Source organism: Dufourea novaeangliae, unplaced genomic scaffold, assembly GCF_001272555.1.
Source record: "Dufourea novaeangliae isolate 0120121106 unplaced genomic scaffold, ASM127255v1 scaffold40, whole genome shotgun sequence".
NCBI lineage: Eukaryota > Metazoa > Arthropoda > Insecta > Hymenoptera > Halictidae > Dufourea > Dufourea novaeangliae.
In genome coordinates, this window is record NW_015373924.1 from 238,115 (window position 1) to 252,974 (window position 14,860).

The window sequence follows — 14,860 nt, forward strand, 5'->3', positions numbered from 1 at the left end:
TAATGTGTTTCGTAAATACCCTTGAAACACAGAGTGCTCTAACGAATACGTGAAATTATGATTTCGTCTGCATTTAATCTCCCGCATGGAAAGTTATCCTTTCACTGATTGTAAATTGTCAAACAATATTTACTGTTGTAAATGTAAATGTCGATAACAGATTATCTCTTTATATGAATTTTTAGAGAACAACTAGATAAATTTTCAGCATGCAAAATCATCGATTTCTACACATGTACCTAAATTTTTTTAATAAGATTTCACAAGTATACCATTGCACGCATTTCAAAGTCAATACTGTCTCGTACTTACCATTCTGGAGCGCGAGTTCGTTTATGTGCGAGTATGTATCGTGTGCGCCAGTATATCACCTAAAACCGCTGTCTACTGCAGTCCAACCTAGGCATGTCTACAAGCCAGCTGGTAATAGGAGTCGGCAAACAGTCGTCGACGAATTTGTTGCAACCTAAAATCACTGCTGTTGTTTGACACACAGTCAACACACAAGATCACCACAAGTAATAAACACACACACACGCCTCCAGCACTCGTGAAATCACGCGTATGTGAGGGCGCACACTCGCACGCACTGCTATATGGTCCGCACGCGAAAAGTATGATTGAACGTTTTTCCAGCTAACCGGGCACCAAGAAATCACCAATTCAAAAATAATCGATTGGATAACGGTTTTGTTGATCATTGATTAAAAACAACCGACTGATAGTATTTGTCCCCGTACATTTCGAATTTTTGTTTTCAATCTTTTTTTCGCGCCTTTTTAACGAAACGCTAAGAAGTCACGTGCAAGACGAACGGAATAAGCGATGGATTTTCAACCTGGCAGACACCGACTGAGCTCTCGACCAGCAGGTAGGTGAGCCATTGCCCCTCCACCGGACTCACCACCACGGCCACTCACCATTCTCCATTCTCTTTTCCTTTGCTTCACTTAGCTTCGTCTTGTTCTTTCATCTTTCGCGCTCTTGTACTCTGCATTTTGACGGTTGCGCAGCTGGTCTGTTATTCCATCCATACGGACGAACCGCAAATCGGGATTTAATATGATATTCATGTTAGAGAGATATGTCACTAGCCTCAATATGGTTTATACTTTATTTTCCCAGTTATAATGATAAAATACAATTATGCGATCCTTGTTAAAGTAAGAAAAACTTATCGTTATATCATACACGCAATTACAGAAGAAATTGTGATAGATACTTAATTAGACTATCGATGGAACATGGTTGAAATATAGATATACAATAGGTGTACAATGCATGTTTAATATTTAATCATAATTACTTTATTTATTTCATATACATTCATTGTAGAGCAATAACTCCACTCTTGCTATCCTGTTCTTCTTCGTCATCTTCTATTGCTTTCTGAGCCTCCTTAGGAAGATACTGTTCAAAATCAATTTTAAACTTCTCTCGCGATGGTAAACTCGTAATACGAACTCTAAAAAATTTTAATATATTAGGTATTTATAAAACTTTTATGGTGTAGCCACTGGTGATGCATTCCAAAAGCATTATTCATTTCAATTACGTAAATATAAGAACTCTTTTAACAGTTTGAATGCCGCGCAGCACGATTATGCTGTCCGCATTCCATGTCGAAAAGTGCTACGACGTCGGTCCGTGAGATTCAACTGTATTAGCAATAAAAAAAAACTTAAAGGGCAGTTTTAGATTGTTAAACACAAGTACTTTCACAAATTTATAACCGCAGGAATGTTAAATTTTACCTAATCAATCATGGAACTGCGATCACTGTTATGAAATAGTATTTTTTGACCGAAAATGAAAGAACCGCGTATCACGTCGCACTTCTCGATTAAATTTCTACATTGACCCGCATCACTCAAACGGTTAAGTACCTTTGGATAAATGATGCATCACTTTTTGGTTTCACTGATTGCACATCGTTAATAACAGCGCTAAAATTTTCCTGTAAGTGTCTTAGATCCATATTAAGCTAAAAACCAAACAATAAATATCATTAAAAAATTGGTTACAAATAGACTCAGAATACAATAAATTTCATACATTGAAAAATTATTAAATTGAAATTTACCGTGCCAAAAGGAAAATCAATTATACCATAAGCTTTATAGGTATTGTCTTGTACTAAAGAATATCCTATTCCATCCTTAAACTTTTTAACAAGTTGGCCAATATTATTACTCAAAGTACCTGAAACATAAATTTTTATTTTAAGTCGTGTTAATAAAATAAGTAGTGTTATTCAACAAACTTACCTCCTTTCACATTTGGAAATTTCTTTTTTAATAATCCTCTAATTAACAATAAATCAGGTAAAATATTACTTGAATTTGTTTGATGAGTTCGACACCACCAACAAAGTTAGCTCCAGCTTTAACAGCAGCATCATGAGCATTAGCAGTTTTACAGAATGCTAATATTGTTCTATCTTCTTGTAGAGCAAATGGATGAGGTACTTCTACTATTCTTGAAATTTTGTCAAGGTATTTTTTTTTGTCATACTGTTATGAAAATCAGAGAAAAAACTTTTTAAAAAAGTGCTCATACATTAAATTAATAATTATGGATTTTTCAATCCAATTACAAATGTATGATGGCTTACATGCAAATTTAATTCAATAAGTGCATTGATATGTGCGTTCGGTAGATTGAACACAGTGGGATGATGTGTTTCACGATGAAATTCTATAGCCTCTTGTAAAGAAAAAACTGGTCTTCGATGATATTTTATGAGCCATACATTATCAACATGTTTCCTTCTCCAAAAATCATGTAGCATTATAAATGGAGAAACTCTTTTAATTTCTTTCTCAGCACTATTTATCAATAAAATTATTACATTATAGAATTGCAATACAGTATTGACAATTATAAAAATTTTAATAAAACATACTCACTCTTTCTTAAATTTGTTAGCAGGGACAAATCCAACTTTTTGAACTGCTGCCTTTACTTTTTTCTTTCTGGCTTTTTCCCTTGTACCTTTTCTAGCTGCATAATTTCGTGATTGTACAAATAAACAAGAGTACACGTTGCATCCAGCTATGTGACTGTAAGTCGAACGAAAACTGTTTATCAGCCATCCTACAAATAATAAATAAAAATTATGAAATAATATACTATAGTCGAGCTGTACTATCAAAAGTTTCGTATGAGGTTATAAACAGTTATTGCATATACTACGTAAATGATTTTATGTCACATGTTTTATTAGAAAGAAAATAAATGAAGTTATTATTATTGATAGCTCTGGTTTCTCGTAAAGGAAATTAATTATTGGTAAGAAAAAATATAATCGGGATCCTACCTGCCGACATGATCACTGATCGCTGCTGATCGCAGCTTAGAAACCAGACAACAAAGTTACTAAATTCATTAATCATATGCTAGGGACATTGTAGTTCTAAATAACACATACAGAATGACAATTAAAACGTTCAATATTAACGCATATGAATTATCCTACATATATATTTTTTAAATATGTATATACACTAAATTATTATACATACTGCATACACTAACTGTATATGCTTTTACGTAACGTTAAAGTCAACATGTGACGATTGATAGTGTAATCATAAAGTATAATTATTTAACCGAAGGAGGAAAGGAACAAACACACGATATATGTATGTTCGAAATGGCAGGTTCAAGAATTGAATAAAATTAGAAGTAATTGACCTTAAAATCCGCGCTTATGAAACAGCACTATTCATGCAGTATGGCTGACGGAAGTAGACGTCATCAGTGCCAACTGCCAGCCAACCAAGCTCGTTGAAGCTGCGCTTTCTGTAAGAGGAAAAGCACTCTTTCTTTGCTTCTGCATCTCGTGTATTTTTTCGTGTTGGGTACGTTAGTCCAGTGACGAAGTAACAGGTTTTACGTAGTTATACAATGCGAACTCTTTTTTGACCCGCCTATAATTTTGCATTTCGGTGGTGGTGAACGAAAGATTGTATTACTGTTATTAGTGGGTGAGATCTGGTGAGTCTGTCGCATGTAATTGTAATCGTGTACTGTTCATATGCTACATTTTATTTTTGCCTCCAAGTGTAACAAATGATACCGATTTTTTATTTATTTTGGCATAAACATTTACTAATGTTTTTTGTTATTCTTTGATTTGGTGCAATATGTTTTTCTATAATTTCTGTATTTATTGGGCTACACTAAGTTACAAGAGTTCAAAAAGCTTGCTTGTATCATGCCATTATATACAGATGATAATCTTGTCAACTCACTGTTGTTGCAGAGTCATTCAGTAGTTAGAATATAGTGTACGTGACATCCATTCCTATCTATCTACAAATATGTTCATTTGGGACTGGTTCGCAGGAGTTTTAAATTACCTTGGTGAGTGCAGGTTTTATATTTTCTTTTGAAATATAAATTTAATTTATTATATGTACGTTTATATACTTGTTGCATTGGATGTTATAATTTAACAATGAATGCAGATGAAAATTATTCTTAATATTATTTGCATTATATCATATATTATTTCCTTTAATTTATTATTTTTAGGACTTTGGAAAAAAAGTGGTAAGCTACTGTTTCTTGGTCTGGACAATGCAGGCAAAACCACATTGCTTCACATGCTCAAAGATGATCGACTAGCACAACATGTGCCTACATTGCATCCAAGTAATTAATATTTATTATGATTTATTGCTATGTAGAATTAAAAATTATATTTTCTATACATATAATAATTCTACATCATTATAAAGATTTATATTATTTTACAATTTATAATTTTGCTCTATTTAGATAATTAGTTAATAATTTTCTAACTTCTAGGTTCTTATTAGTCACTGATTACCTTCAGTTTTGTATCTTTTAATAACACGCATATTTTTTTGTTTCAGCATCAGAAGAATTATCTATTGGTAATATGAGGTTCACAACATTTGACCTTGGAGGGCATCCTCAAGGTATAGTTATTTGTTCTACTATTTTATAAATTTTAGATTCAATGTATAATGTCAGATTTATAGAAATAAATAACACATTATAGCACGAAGAGTTTGGAAGGACTACTTCCCAGCTGTGGATGCTATAGTATTTCTAGTGGATGCTAGTGACAGGTCAAGGTTACCAGAATCAAAAGCTGAGTTCGATGCATTGTTAACTGATGAACAACTCAGTGCCTGTCCAGTTTTAGTGCTAGGTAATAAAATTGATAAACCAGGTGCAGCATCAGAAGATGAACTCAGAAATTATTTTAATCTGTATGGTCAAACAACAGGCAAGGTATGCAAAATAAGGAAAAAGTTGTATTTTATGTATTATGCATAAATCATTAAAATGTATGAATTTTAGGGAAAAATTTCTCGTAATGAAATACCTGGTCGCCCATTGGAACTGTTTATGTGCTCAGTGCTAAAAAGACAGGGATATGGTGAGGGCTTCCGCTGGCTCGCTCAGTATATTGACTGAATACATACGATAATTTAAATGCTCCAATTCTCAGCAGTTTATTACATTTCCCTTTCATTGATTCATACTGGACACCAGTCCCAAAGGTGTATTATCCTTTACGTGAATTGTGCAGTAGGAAAGGAATATCAAGACATGAACTGCAGTAACAGATTCAAAACAGTGCAAACAAATAAACAAGACAATGTCTTAAAAACACTATATAAACACGCGATACGACTCATTTGTTTAATTTTAATGTGTGGAGCGTATAATAACATCCTACAGGAATTTATTAAATTCCATAAAAGTTCTGTGGACTTCTATTGTTTTGCAAATCATATTATGGAAGCACTTGACATGCTGAAAGATGATACAAACGTTTTGATAAATAAAATAATAAAGTATTTAAGAATTTCAAGTGTTTCTCAACATTATTTTTTATAGGATAAATTTTTTTGTTTGAAACATTTTGCATATATAATGATATTATTAAATACAGGAAAATACTTATTTATATATACACATTTCTTTTCAAATTTATTTCTGTGCACTTTTAAGTAAATTGAAAAATTTAGAAGGAACTTGCATTCATATATTTGTATTTTAAAAATGTCTACGAACATTGTAGACAATGGGGTACAGTTTGGTCTTCATAAATTTATATTGCTTGTTAATGAAGATTATTATTGGGTTTAAAGTTAGAAACATCAACAACGCAGCTTGACTAAGAGATGGAGGAAATTAAATACATTTCATCATAAAATTATTGATACATACCACATTTTCGTAGAAAGTTTTTAATATGTCAGTAAAGAGACTTTATAAGTAAACATAAATTTGAATCAAATTATCTCTAGTTAAATAGAAATTACCGTGTAGATTTATTGTATAGCTCTATTTATGTAGGTATATTTGCTTTTAGAAAATTAACATAATTAATGTTTTGAACATTAAATTTTTTATGTGTCAATACAATAACTCTAAGTACTTATGGTGTTCTGCTCGTTATTTTACATAAATAAAGTATGTTGTTTTGTATTTAACACGATTTGTTTTATATTACGCAGGTTCCTTATTAATACTCTACATTTACAACCTGGTATTACACGTAGGTATCAAATTGGTATTATATTAATTGATATAAAACCTATTAAATGCAGAACAATATTATTAACAAGATTTTAACAGTGTAAAATATAATTTTACAATAAGAAAGTATAAAGTACTAAAATACGCTTATATATTCTCAAAGTAACAATTCCTTTTCTTCTGGTAACGTAGCAAATTGTTGATTTACATATGTATCAGTTACTTCACTTAAAGTTTTTGGATTCCATATTGATTTTTGATCTTTATCTATTAACAGGGCTCTAACACCTACAAGAAATCAAATTTGCAATATCAAGTATGTAGTATACAGTGAACAAAGTTTCTTGAGAGAAATATATTAGGCAATTCAAAAATATAGTTACCTTCGCAAAAATCATTAGTTTTACATAAACCATAATTATATCCTAATCTGAATTCCATCTTTAAACAATCTGCTAAACTGAGGGTGCCTCCATTTTGAATAGCACTCATAGTAATTTTTAATGATGTTGGAGACATTTTCAACAATGTCTGTATGGTTTTTTCTGCCCATTCAGATTTATCTTCTTTTAATCTTCATTAATACATAAAAAAGTATCGTCAATTAGTATGTCTTTTTAATTCTTGTAATTAGGCATTATAACTAAATTACCTTTCTATTATTTCCTCTACAGAAGATGCAGAGAAACATTTGTCAATTTGAGTTATATATGGTGCCAATGAAAACTTATTATCTAAATTTTGAGGTTGATATTTGTCTAAAACCTTTGTAATATCAGGTACCTCATTTATTAGTAAATCTTGTTTTAAAGCTGGTAATTTCTCAGAAGGAACAAAGTGTGTTGCAATACCAGCAAGTAGTATGTCAATGCCTTTAGCACAATGGTGAAATTAGTATGAAATACTTTAAATGTACATACATGTTACTAATTTTGATAAACATTCTTACCTTTTAATCTTTCTCCTGTTAATCCAAGATAAAGTCCTAATTTCCCTTTTAATCTAGGTAAAAAATATGTTCCACCAACATCAGGAAATAATCCTATTGCTGTTTCTGGCATTGCAAATAAAGTTTTCTCTGTTGCAATTCGATATTTACCATGAACGGATAGTCCAACTCCACCTCCCATAGTTATTCCATTTATTAAAGCTACATATGGTATTTTATATGTACCAATTAAATGATTTAGGCTATATTAATATACAAAAAAATGGATATGTATAAATATATTTGTAGGCATATAAAATACACAATTTGTTTTAGATTTATTTCTGCAACTCACGTATATTCTTTTCTAAAAAATGCTTCACCCAATTCTTTATTGCCTTCTCTTACTGCAACAACAATAGATTTTACATCACCACCAGCACAGAATGCTTTTTCTCCTGCGCCTTCTATTATTACGAATTTTTTAGATGTTTCCCATTGTTTAAGGGCTGGATATATTTTCTCAACCATTGATAAATTTAAGGCATTCAAGGCTTTTGGGCGATTTAATGTTATAATACCTTTATTTCCAGTCTTATTTGAGAAAGAAAAGTTATTTGATGCGGTACTAATTTTTTATAAACATATTAATAGTATATACGTACATCTTTTATCAGTACATCATCTTGAGTATTTGCTTGTACATCTTTGTATGTTGTACTTCTGTTTGGTACTGGAATTTCAATAGGCGGTTTAGATTCTGGCACAGGTTCAGTTTGAGGATACGATTGAGGAAGAATGGGTTCAATAATAGGGCCTAAATTTGAAAAACTATTAATATATAATTTCAACATTTATGTTTAATTGACAGTTATTGCATTATTAAACAACAAAACTTTTATTGTTACTGATTTTACAAATAATGTTTAATCTTGTTAGTGGAAATAAAATAAGTATCTTCTCTGATAGAACCTGGTATTTCTATTACAGGAGTCTGTGTTGGACATGGTACAGTAGGAAATGGTATTGATGGCATTGGTTCAGGTGGTGTCACAATGGGCTTTAGATTTTGATCATGGAATTTAGCATCTATATTCTTACCTGTACTATTAGTTTGTGACGATAAAAATCTAAAACTAGTTATTGGACTAGAGCCTATACAACTGAGTTTTAATGTACCATTTTTAATCTGATAAAAAAAAAATATGTTAAGTTATTTTATTATGTATTCGTTAAATATAACTAATAATTACCATTTTCGTTGTTTACTATTTATTTCTTCTGTAAGGTGAACACAAGTATTAAAAATCCAACACATACAATTCACTAAATAAATAATATGTTAAAACGTTTATACGAAATGATTTAACACAGGTTATGGAGTTTTATAAAATTAATGTGTTGACATTCTTATTTTCCAAAACGGTATGCACAATGAAATGAATGAAATAAATATAATCAGTTATATACATATATATGTATTTCGGAATCATGAGACGAAAGGCATTACGGCATTACACAGCAAAGTTACAAAGATACATATTAATATTACATTCAATAATGTTCAGTACATCTTCGACTTACGAATACTAAGCGATATTTGGATTCTATATGATTGTACACATTGATAATTATTATAATAAAGTACATTTATACATGAAAAGTGTATGTTCATCCAGGGCCGTTCCTGAGTTGTTGGCCGCCCGGGTGCAAAAAGGTATCGCTGCCTTTATTAATTTAATATTATTTAATTAAGAATTTGATAAGCAGTGTTTACTTTCACATCTACCCTGTCAGCCAAACCTGCTCTAAACAAATATTACTAGATTCTGCTGTACACGTGATGTGCAGATTTGCTACAAATTTGCTAGAGGGTCTGCTACATCAGTACTGTCAGTAAACTTGCAGCAGTATTATAACAGGCATAGTGACATGATTTGACGTCAGAAATTGAAGAGACCTGCTAATATTCTGACGACTGCTCACGTTGCAAATGCAGTAGAACTGCACTAACTTACTTTACTACAGATTAAATCGATTACACTTCATCTAAATGCATCTGCAATCGATATTTAAGTATTTACAAAATTAAATGTATATGTTAACAAATATTAATAATATATGTTAATAAAATAGACACGTGTCACGTATAAAATAAAAAATTCGGATATTTACCCACCTCTGAATGCAACATACCATAAAATATATATAGGTTTTCAAAAATTGACATTTATTCTAAATAAAATTAAATATCGTTTAATCTTAATGATTCCCAATAACGAAGGCTTGATTATAATAACGAACAATACTTCGTTATATTTTAATAACTTTGATCCAATGTTTTTCTACATTTAATACAATTTTTAATTATTTTAAAAGGGAAACAGTAAACAAAATTTCATTCAATTATTTTTTGACATAAACAGAAGGCTTAGATCGGGGCCCCCCTTGAAAGTGGGGCCCGGGGCTAAGCCGCCCCTAGCTCCCGTTCCCCTTATTCTGGCGCTGCCCACCTAACTAGTGATGGGATTTGAAAAGCTTCGAATCGCTTCTAAAATGTCTTGAATTCGAACGACAAATTCGAATCACTTCGAATCTGATTCGAAGCTTAAAAGCTCTTGAACGGATTCAAAGCTTAAAAACTTTTGGAAGTCTTGAACGGATTCGAAGTCTGAAGCGGTCTTGGTAGCCTTGAGCATCTTGGAAGTCTTGAATGTGTTGAAATTATTGATAAGTTTTGCAAGCTTAATGAATATTCCATATCTTACAGGCTTTTTGATGATGTACTTTTGTTCATGCAGTATAATTGACATGAGATATTAAAGAATGTCCGAAAATTTCGAGTTATAAATACATTTATTTATTTATTTTTTGGGGGAGGGAGGGAGAAATTTGAGGCAGAAAATGTAAAAAAATTGAAAACGTTTCCCAATGATTGGGACACAATATGTGTACAAATAAGTTTATTGCTTATATGTATTGTTTATAAAATCACAAAATTGTATTTACACTTAATGTAGTGTGGGATACAGTTGAAAGGAAAATACCAAACAGTGGTGATTTTAGAAAAATAGTATATATAAACTATATTAATTAAATAAAACGATGAACTAAAAGTACGAAAAATTGCTATAGAATAATATAGTATCATTTTCCAGTAAAACATGTAAACAACTAAATTACATTAGCCATTTCTATTCAAAGATTATTTAGAACAAATATTCAAGCAATGATGTACATCTCACATGTCCTGAGGATATCTCGAGGTCATAAATTTTAGACATCGCAAAGACGTCTATTTCACATGTCTCGAGGACATCCTCAAGACATGAATTTCAAACATCGCAAAGACGTCTCTCTCACATGTCCTGAGGACATCCTGAGGACATGAATTTCAGACGTCGCTACGACGTGTCTTCTGGTACATCTTCCAGATGTCTCCAGGACGTGAATTTCATACGTCATTAGGATGTCCTATTTCAGACAGCTTTAAAATATCTTTATTAAGTCCTAAGACATTCAGACCTAAAACAGCTATAAAACAGACATCTTGAAGATGTCGTGTGCTATCTGGGCTGGCATTGTTATACGTTTATCAGCTTACATAACTAATAACTACTATATTCAATATGAAGTAAGCATGATACGATATATAGTTGATTACAGACTCCTCTCGATTATCGTCAGGCTTGTTTCACACGATTATTGTCCAGACGTTATCCCCGCCGCTTTTGTTTTCTTCTGCAAAAAACGAATTTACGAGGGTCTGAAGCATTTCCCCCTATATGATTATTGTCCCAGCGCGGACCCGAGTTGGGGACGATAATCGAGAGGAGTCTGTATAACTGTAAATATCTAAAAACATTGAAACATTGTATTAAGGCTATAATATATGCACGGCACTTTCTGTGATGAAAAATACACGAGTTACATGCGACACCATGTGTATAGTATTCCGTCCTGAGCAGCTGGGCGACAGAGTAGAGTATGCGCACGTGTGTCAGAAATACGTGTGAGCGAGGGGCGTCCCAGCGATCAGTTAAGGGACACTCATTTATTGGGCTTCAACTGTAACATTCACTGTTTGAAGTTGTTAGAAATGCATCAAAGAGAAATAAAAGACTTAATTTTTATATATAAATATGTATTTTTCTACATAAACATTGAATTATGTAAAGTTTCTAAGTCCTTTTGTCTTTCCAATTCGCGTTGTTTTTCTTTTCTGTACGTTTCATAATCTTCATCATCTGTTGGTAACTGATGTCTGCAGAGCGGGCAAGAGTTCGTCTGAAAGTGCAAAAACTTCTTTATCGACGAAGTCGTGTAATTTGTGTACAAAATCCGCAACGATGACTAGTAAAAATTGATACCTTTTCTAACCATGGTATTATACATTCCTTATGAAAAACATGTTCACAAGGCATGCACTTTGCAAATATTCCATCTTCGAACTCTTTTAAACATACAGGACATTGTTCTGAATCAGAAGAAGTCGTTTCAATTTCTCTTAAGTTTTCTATTGCAGATTTCGAAGCAGGTGGTGGCAATCTGGTAGTTTGACCCAACAAATCCCACATACCAAAATCACGTAAAAGCCTTGCCATGTGTATTAAATGATTTGGTGCCTCACCGTCTTCTAACGGTGTCCAACCCATTTCATCGAAGTAGTCGGACATGCTCTAACAGAGGAATTTATTCAGACTGGAGTGGCTGTTATGACACTGTTCACAATCACTAGCCGCAATTTTAATTTTAGGTTGTAAAATTAATTTACACGCAGCAGAATTTATACACTTCGTATTCACTATGTACAAGCACAGACCAGATATAAGAATAGACCAAACATGCAATGTAATTTTCTGTCCCATGCTTCGGGGGCGTCAGAAGCCCCTGTCCATATCAGTATTGCATTCCTTGTTAGCGACCGATGCAATAATGTATGTATGTATTATTGCTATATGCAGTCATGGGTGTTGTGTGCTGTGCGTTATCATAGCATCGAACGTAGTTCCTGAAATAGGAACCTTTTATAGAGAAGTGCGCTCGAACCAGCGTGATTTTCGTGGGACACGAAGTCCCATAAGATGTTAGGTCTATTCTTATATCTCGTCTGTGGTATAAGCCAATCACTACAGCTGATGTCACAGCCGACTCTAGTACTAGCTGTGCTGAACAACGTGGCAACACTGCTCATGGAGAATTCGGGAGTTCTATTTTCAATAGTACAGTTTTGTGCTCAGTGTTATAATTAACGTTATTTTTTATATAAAACCATACATATTATAAATAAAATAATACATATTATAAATATATTATAAAAACATAAATATTATAACTATAGTAAGTAGAAGTAATATAGGTGTATACTAATATTTATACATGTGGTATATATTTTGTGGACATTCGGAATAGTTTGGTGTTGTGATGTATTATATTTGAAATATTTCCAGTGGTTTCAAGAAAATATAAGAGTGAAGCATGATAAAACCATCTTTGAACCAAATTGAAGCATTTAAAAATTGATAAAGGTATGTGTAAGTTAATAGAAACCTCAAATAGACAAAATTATTTGTACGATGCCAAACTGGTTAAGGGACATGTGGAAAATAGGTTAGGATAATTCGCTATTGAAAGGAACAATTATGCAGTTAATTATGAACTTGTGTTAGAGAACAGTTTATTATTTACAGTTTTCACATAATCATTTAATAAAATATTCGAAAAAATTGACAATAATTTAAACGAAATACTCTGGTAACTGAACCAAAAATGTATGTATCTGAAAATGCTAAATAATGTATATCTGATTGAATACTAATGTATGTTAATTTATATAAAATATGTTTATGATTTTCAGATTGCAAAAATTGAGATTACAAATTACCATCATTTAGTATGGCTTCCATTATTGCATACATATGAATAAATGAGGTTATGACTTCTTCAGTGGGAACACAGGCCCCCTCTTTGTAAGTGATCAAAATATACATTGCCTACAGTTTTACCTTTATCCTACGCAATTAATAATCAAGATATATTGCAATTTTATTTTTTAGCAACAGAGTGGGACCCATAACCAGATATGTAAATTTTAATGGATCATCTACAACACAATTGGACAAGTATTCAGTATCCTTAACAAAACCTTCTCCAGTATACCATTGGGTGATAGAATACTTTGGTACCTTTGCATATCACTTTCTGCAAGATGCAGACTGCAAATGGCAGAATATTTTGTTGGCGTCCAATTTTGAACGAGGAATAGCAGCCGTTTATTTTTTCCGCAATTCCTCATCTTTGGGGAATACAAATACAGATATATAATTACTATCTTTTAAAGTACTATCATAATTTCACTTACAATTGGGAACACAGCAACGTTGTGGCATTATTAATAAACATATGAAAATTATAAACAAAAATATATGTAAAACTAAATTTCCAAAAAGGCTATATATTTTATTAAATAAATGTGCTACACACAAACAAATGATATGTAATTTTATGTAAAATCAACCTGGATTATTGTACTGTTTCTTACATTCGAAGGATTACAATAATTTAAACCACAGACGAGATATAAGAATGGACCTAACATGCAATGTAATTTTCTGTCATGCTTCGAGGGCGTCAGAAGCCCCCTTACCATTTTAGTGTCAATACCCGACGTTACCGATAAAGCATGAATTCTGAGTATTATTAGCACAAATGAAGTGTTATATATTCCGTTCATATTGCGTGTATCTATATGATTTGACGGGAATAAAAATATCCGATGCTTCAGTTTAAGGTTAAGGGATAAATATGACAGTCATGAAACATGAAACGGAAAAGTATATATTTTTTCACTTAACTACAAGACAATTTATTCTAAATGCATCGTTAGTGGACATTACTTTTTACATCTTCTTGTTTTATTCGTTTTTATATCTTGCCTTACTTACAAAAATTTACTTACAAAAATTTTATTTATTGCGAGTAATTAAATAATGAACGGATGTTAATATTCAGCTACGTGTCTCTCAGATTAAGTGAAATACAGAAGTTTTATTTTCTTGAAAATTAGTGTCAAAGAATGCAGCAACTGGTCAGATTAGTTTCGTAAATAAATCGAAACCCTGTATCGGCACATTGTTTTTTAGGCTATCAAATATCACACGGAGTCTTTTAGGAAGTAGTAAAATCTTTTACACAAATTCAATGAAATACTTTCAGGTACCCAGTTTAGGGCTATGAAATTAGAATGTTCAAGAAGATGTAAAGAAGTTTCATATTTGCAATTATTTTGTGATACTGTAATAGAAATCGGTATCCTGTGAGAAAAATCGTATTTAACGATATGAAACGAATAATAAATAATGATCTTAGCAATTTATACTGGAGAGCTATATCTTTAAAAAGAACATG

The 14,860-nt window shown here is 31.9% G+C and overlaps 4 protein-coding genes across 6 annotated transcripts; 1 reads left to right on the forward strand and 3 right to left on the reverse strand.

Moving 5' to 3' along the window:
- Nucleotides 1-1,326: 1,326 nt before the first annotated feature.
- LOC107195035 lies at nt 1,327-3,383 on the reverse strand. Its single transcript, XM_015584795.1, has 8 exons — nt 3,320-3,383; nt 2,910-3,096; nt 2,615-2,828; nt 2,337-2,513; nt 2,268-2,289; nt 2,084-2,202; nt 1,887-1,984; nt 1,327-1,465 (listed from the first exon to the last, which is right to left on the reverse strand). The coding sequence occupies exons 1-8, from the start codon at nt 3,327-3,329 to the stop codon at nt 1,327-1,329; spliced, it is 966 nt and encodes a 321-aa protein (XP_015440281.1). The 5' UTR covers nt 3,330-3,383.
- A 397-nt stretch (nt 3,384-3,780) lies between these two features.
- LOC107195040 (GTP-binding protein SAR1) lies at nt 3,781-5,808 on the forward strand. Of its 3 annotated transcripts, none has more exons than XM_015584803.1 (6): nt 3,781-3,806; nt 4,268-4,368; nt 4,540-4,659; nt 4,884-4,949; nt 5,033-5,268; nt 5,338-5,808. In XM_015584803.1, the coding sequence occupies exons 2-6, from the start codon at nt 4,326-4,328 to the stop codon at nt 5,452-5,454; spliced, it is 582 nt and encodes a 193-aa protein (XP_015440289.1). In that variant the 5' UTR covers nt 3,781-3,806; nt 4,268-4,325; the 3' UTR covers nt 5,455-5,808. The 3 variants fall into 3 exon arrangements, with proteins under 3 accessions (XP_015440289.1, XP_015440287.1, XP_015440288.1); XM_015584801.1 differs by lacking the exon at nt 3,781-3,806 and adding an exon at nt 3,810-3,863; XM_015584802.1 differs by lacking the exon at nt 3,781-3,806 and adding an exon at nt 3,873-3,999.
- An 874-nt stretch (nt 5,809-6,682) lies between these two features.
- Nucleotides 6,683-8,774, reverse strand: LOC107195043 (3-hydroxyisobutyryl-CoA hydrolase, mitochondrial). Its single transcript, XM_015584805.1, has 8 exons — nt 8,707-8,774; nt 8,426-8,642; nt 8,119-8,270; nt 7,809-8,047; nt 7,475-7,716; nt 7,178-7,397; nt 6,909-7,099; nt 6,683-6,813 (listed from the first exon to the last, which is right to left on the reverse strand). Exons 1-8 carry the CDS (start codon nt 8,707-8,709, stop codon nt 6,683-6,685), a joined length of 1,395 nt encoding a protein of 464 aa, XP_015440291.1. The 5' UTR covers nt 8,710-8,774.
- Nucleotides 8,775-11,580: 2,806 nt separating this feature from the next.
- LOC107195042 (E3 ubiquitin-protein ligase RNF181-like) lies at nt 11,581-12,265 on the reverse strand. The gene is made up of 2 exons (XM_015584804.1): nt 11,824-12,265; nt 11,581-11,740 (listed from the first exon to the last, which is right to left on the reverse strand). Exons 1-2 carry the CDS (start codon nt 12,127-12,129, stop codon nt 11,606-11,608), a joined length of 441 nt encoding a protein of 146 aa, XP_015440290.1. The 5' UTR covers nt 12,130-12,265; the 3' UTR covers nt 11,581-11,605.
- Nucleotides 12,266-14,860: the final 2,595 nt, after the last annotated feature.

Coding starts and splice junctions, on each gene's coding strand:
- LOC107195043 (XM_015584805.1), bottom strand. Junction 7,717..7,808: donor TTTTTTAGAAAAGAATATAC/GTGAGTTGCAGA, acceptor ATATTAATATAG/CCTAAATCATTTAATTGGTA. Junction 7,100..7,177: donor GTAGAGGAAATAATAGAAAG/GTAATTTAGTTA, acceptor GTATTAATGAAG/ATTAAAAGAAGATAAATCTG.
- LOC107195042 (XM_015584804.1), bottom strand. CDS start 12,129: ATGTCCGACTACTTCGATGAAATGGGTTGGACACCGTTAGAAGACGGT. Junction 11,741..11,823: donor TAATACCATGGTTAGAAAAG/GTATCAATTTTT, acceptor TTGCACTTTCAG/ACGAACTCTTGCCCGCTCTG.
- LOC107195035 (XM_015584795.1), bottom strand. Junction 2,829..2,909: donor GCTAACAAATTTAAGAAAGA/GTGAGTATGTTT, acceptor ATTGATAAATAG/TGCTGAGAAAGAAATTAAAA. Junction 1,466..1,886: donor GATGCATCATTTATCCAAAG/GTACTTAACCGT, acceptor AAAATTTTTTAG/AGTTCGTATTACGAGTTTAC.
- LOC107195040 (XM_015584803.1), top strand. CDS start 4,326: ATGTTCATTTGGGACTGGTTCGCAGGAGTTTTAAATTACCTTG. Junction 4,369..4,539: donor AGGAGTTTTAAATTACCTTG/GTGAGTGCAGGT, acceptor TATTATTTTTAG/GACTTTGGAAAAAAAGTGGT. Junction 5,269..5,337: donor ATGGTCAAACAACAGGCAAG/GTATGCAAAATA, acceptor TATGAATTTTAG/GGAAAAATTTCTCGTAATGA.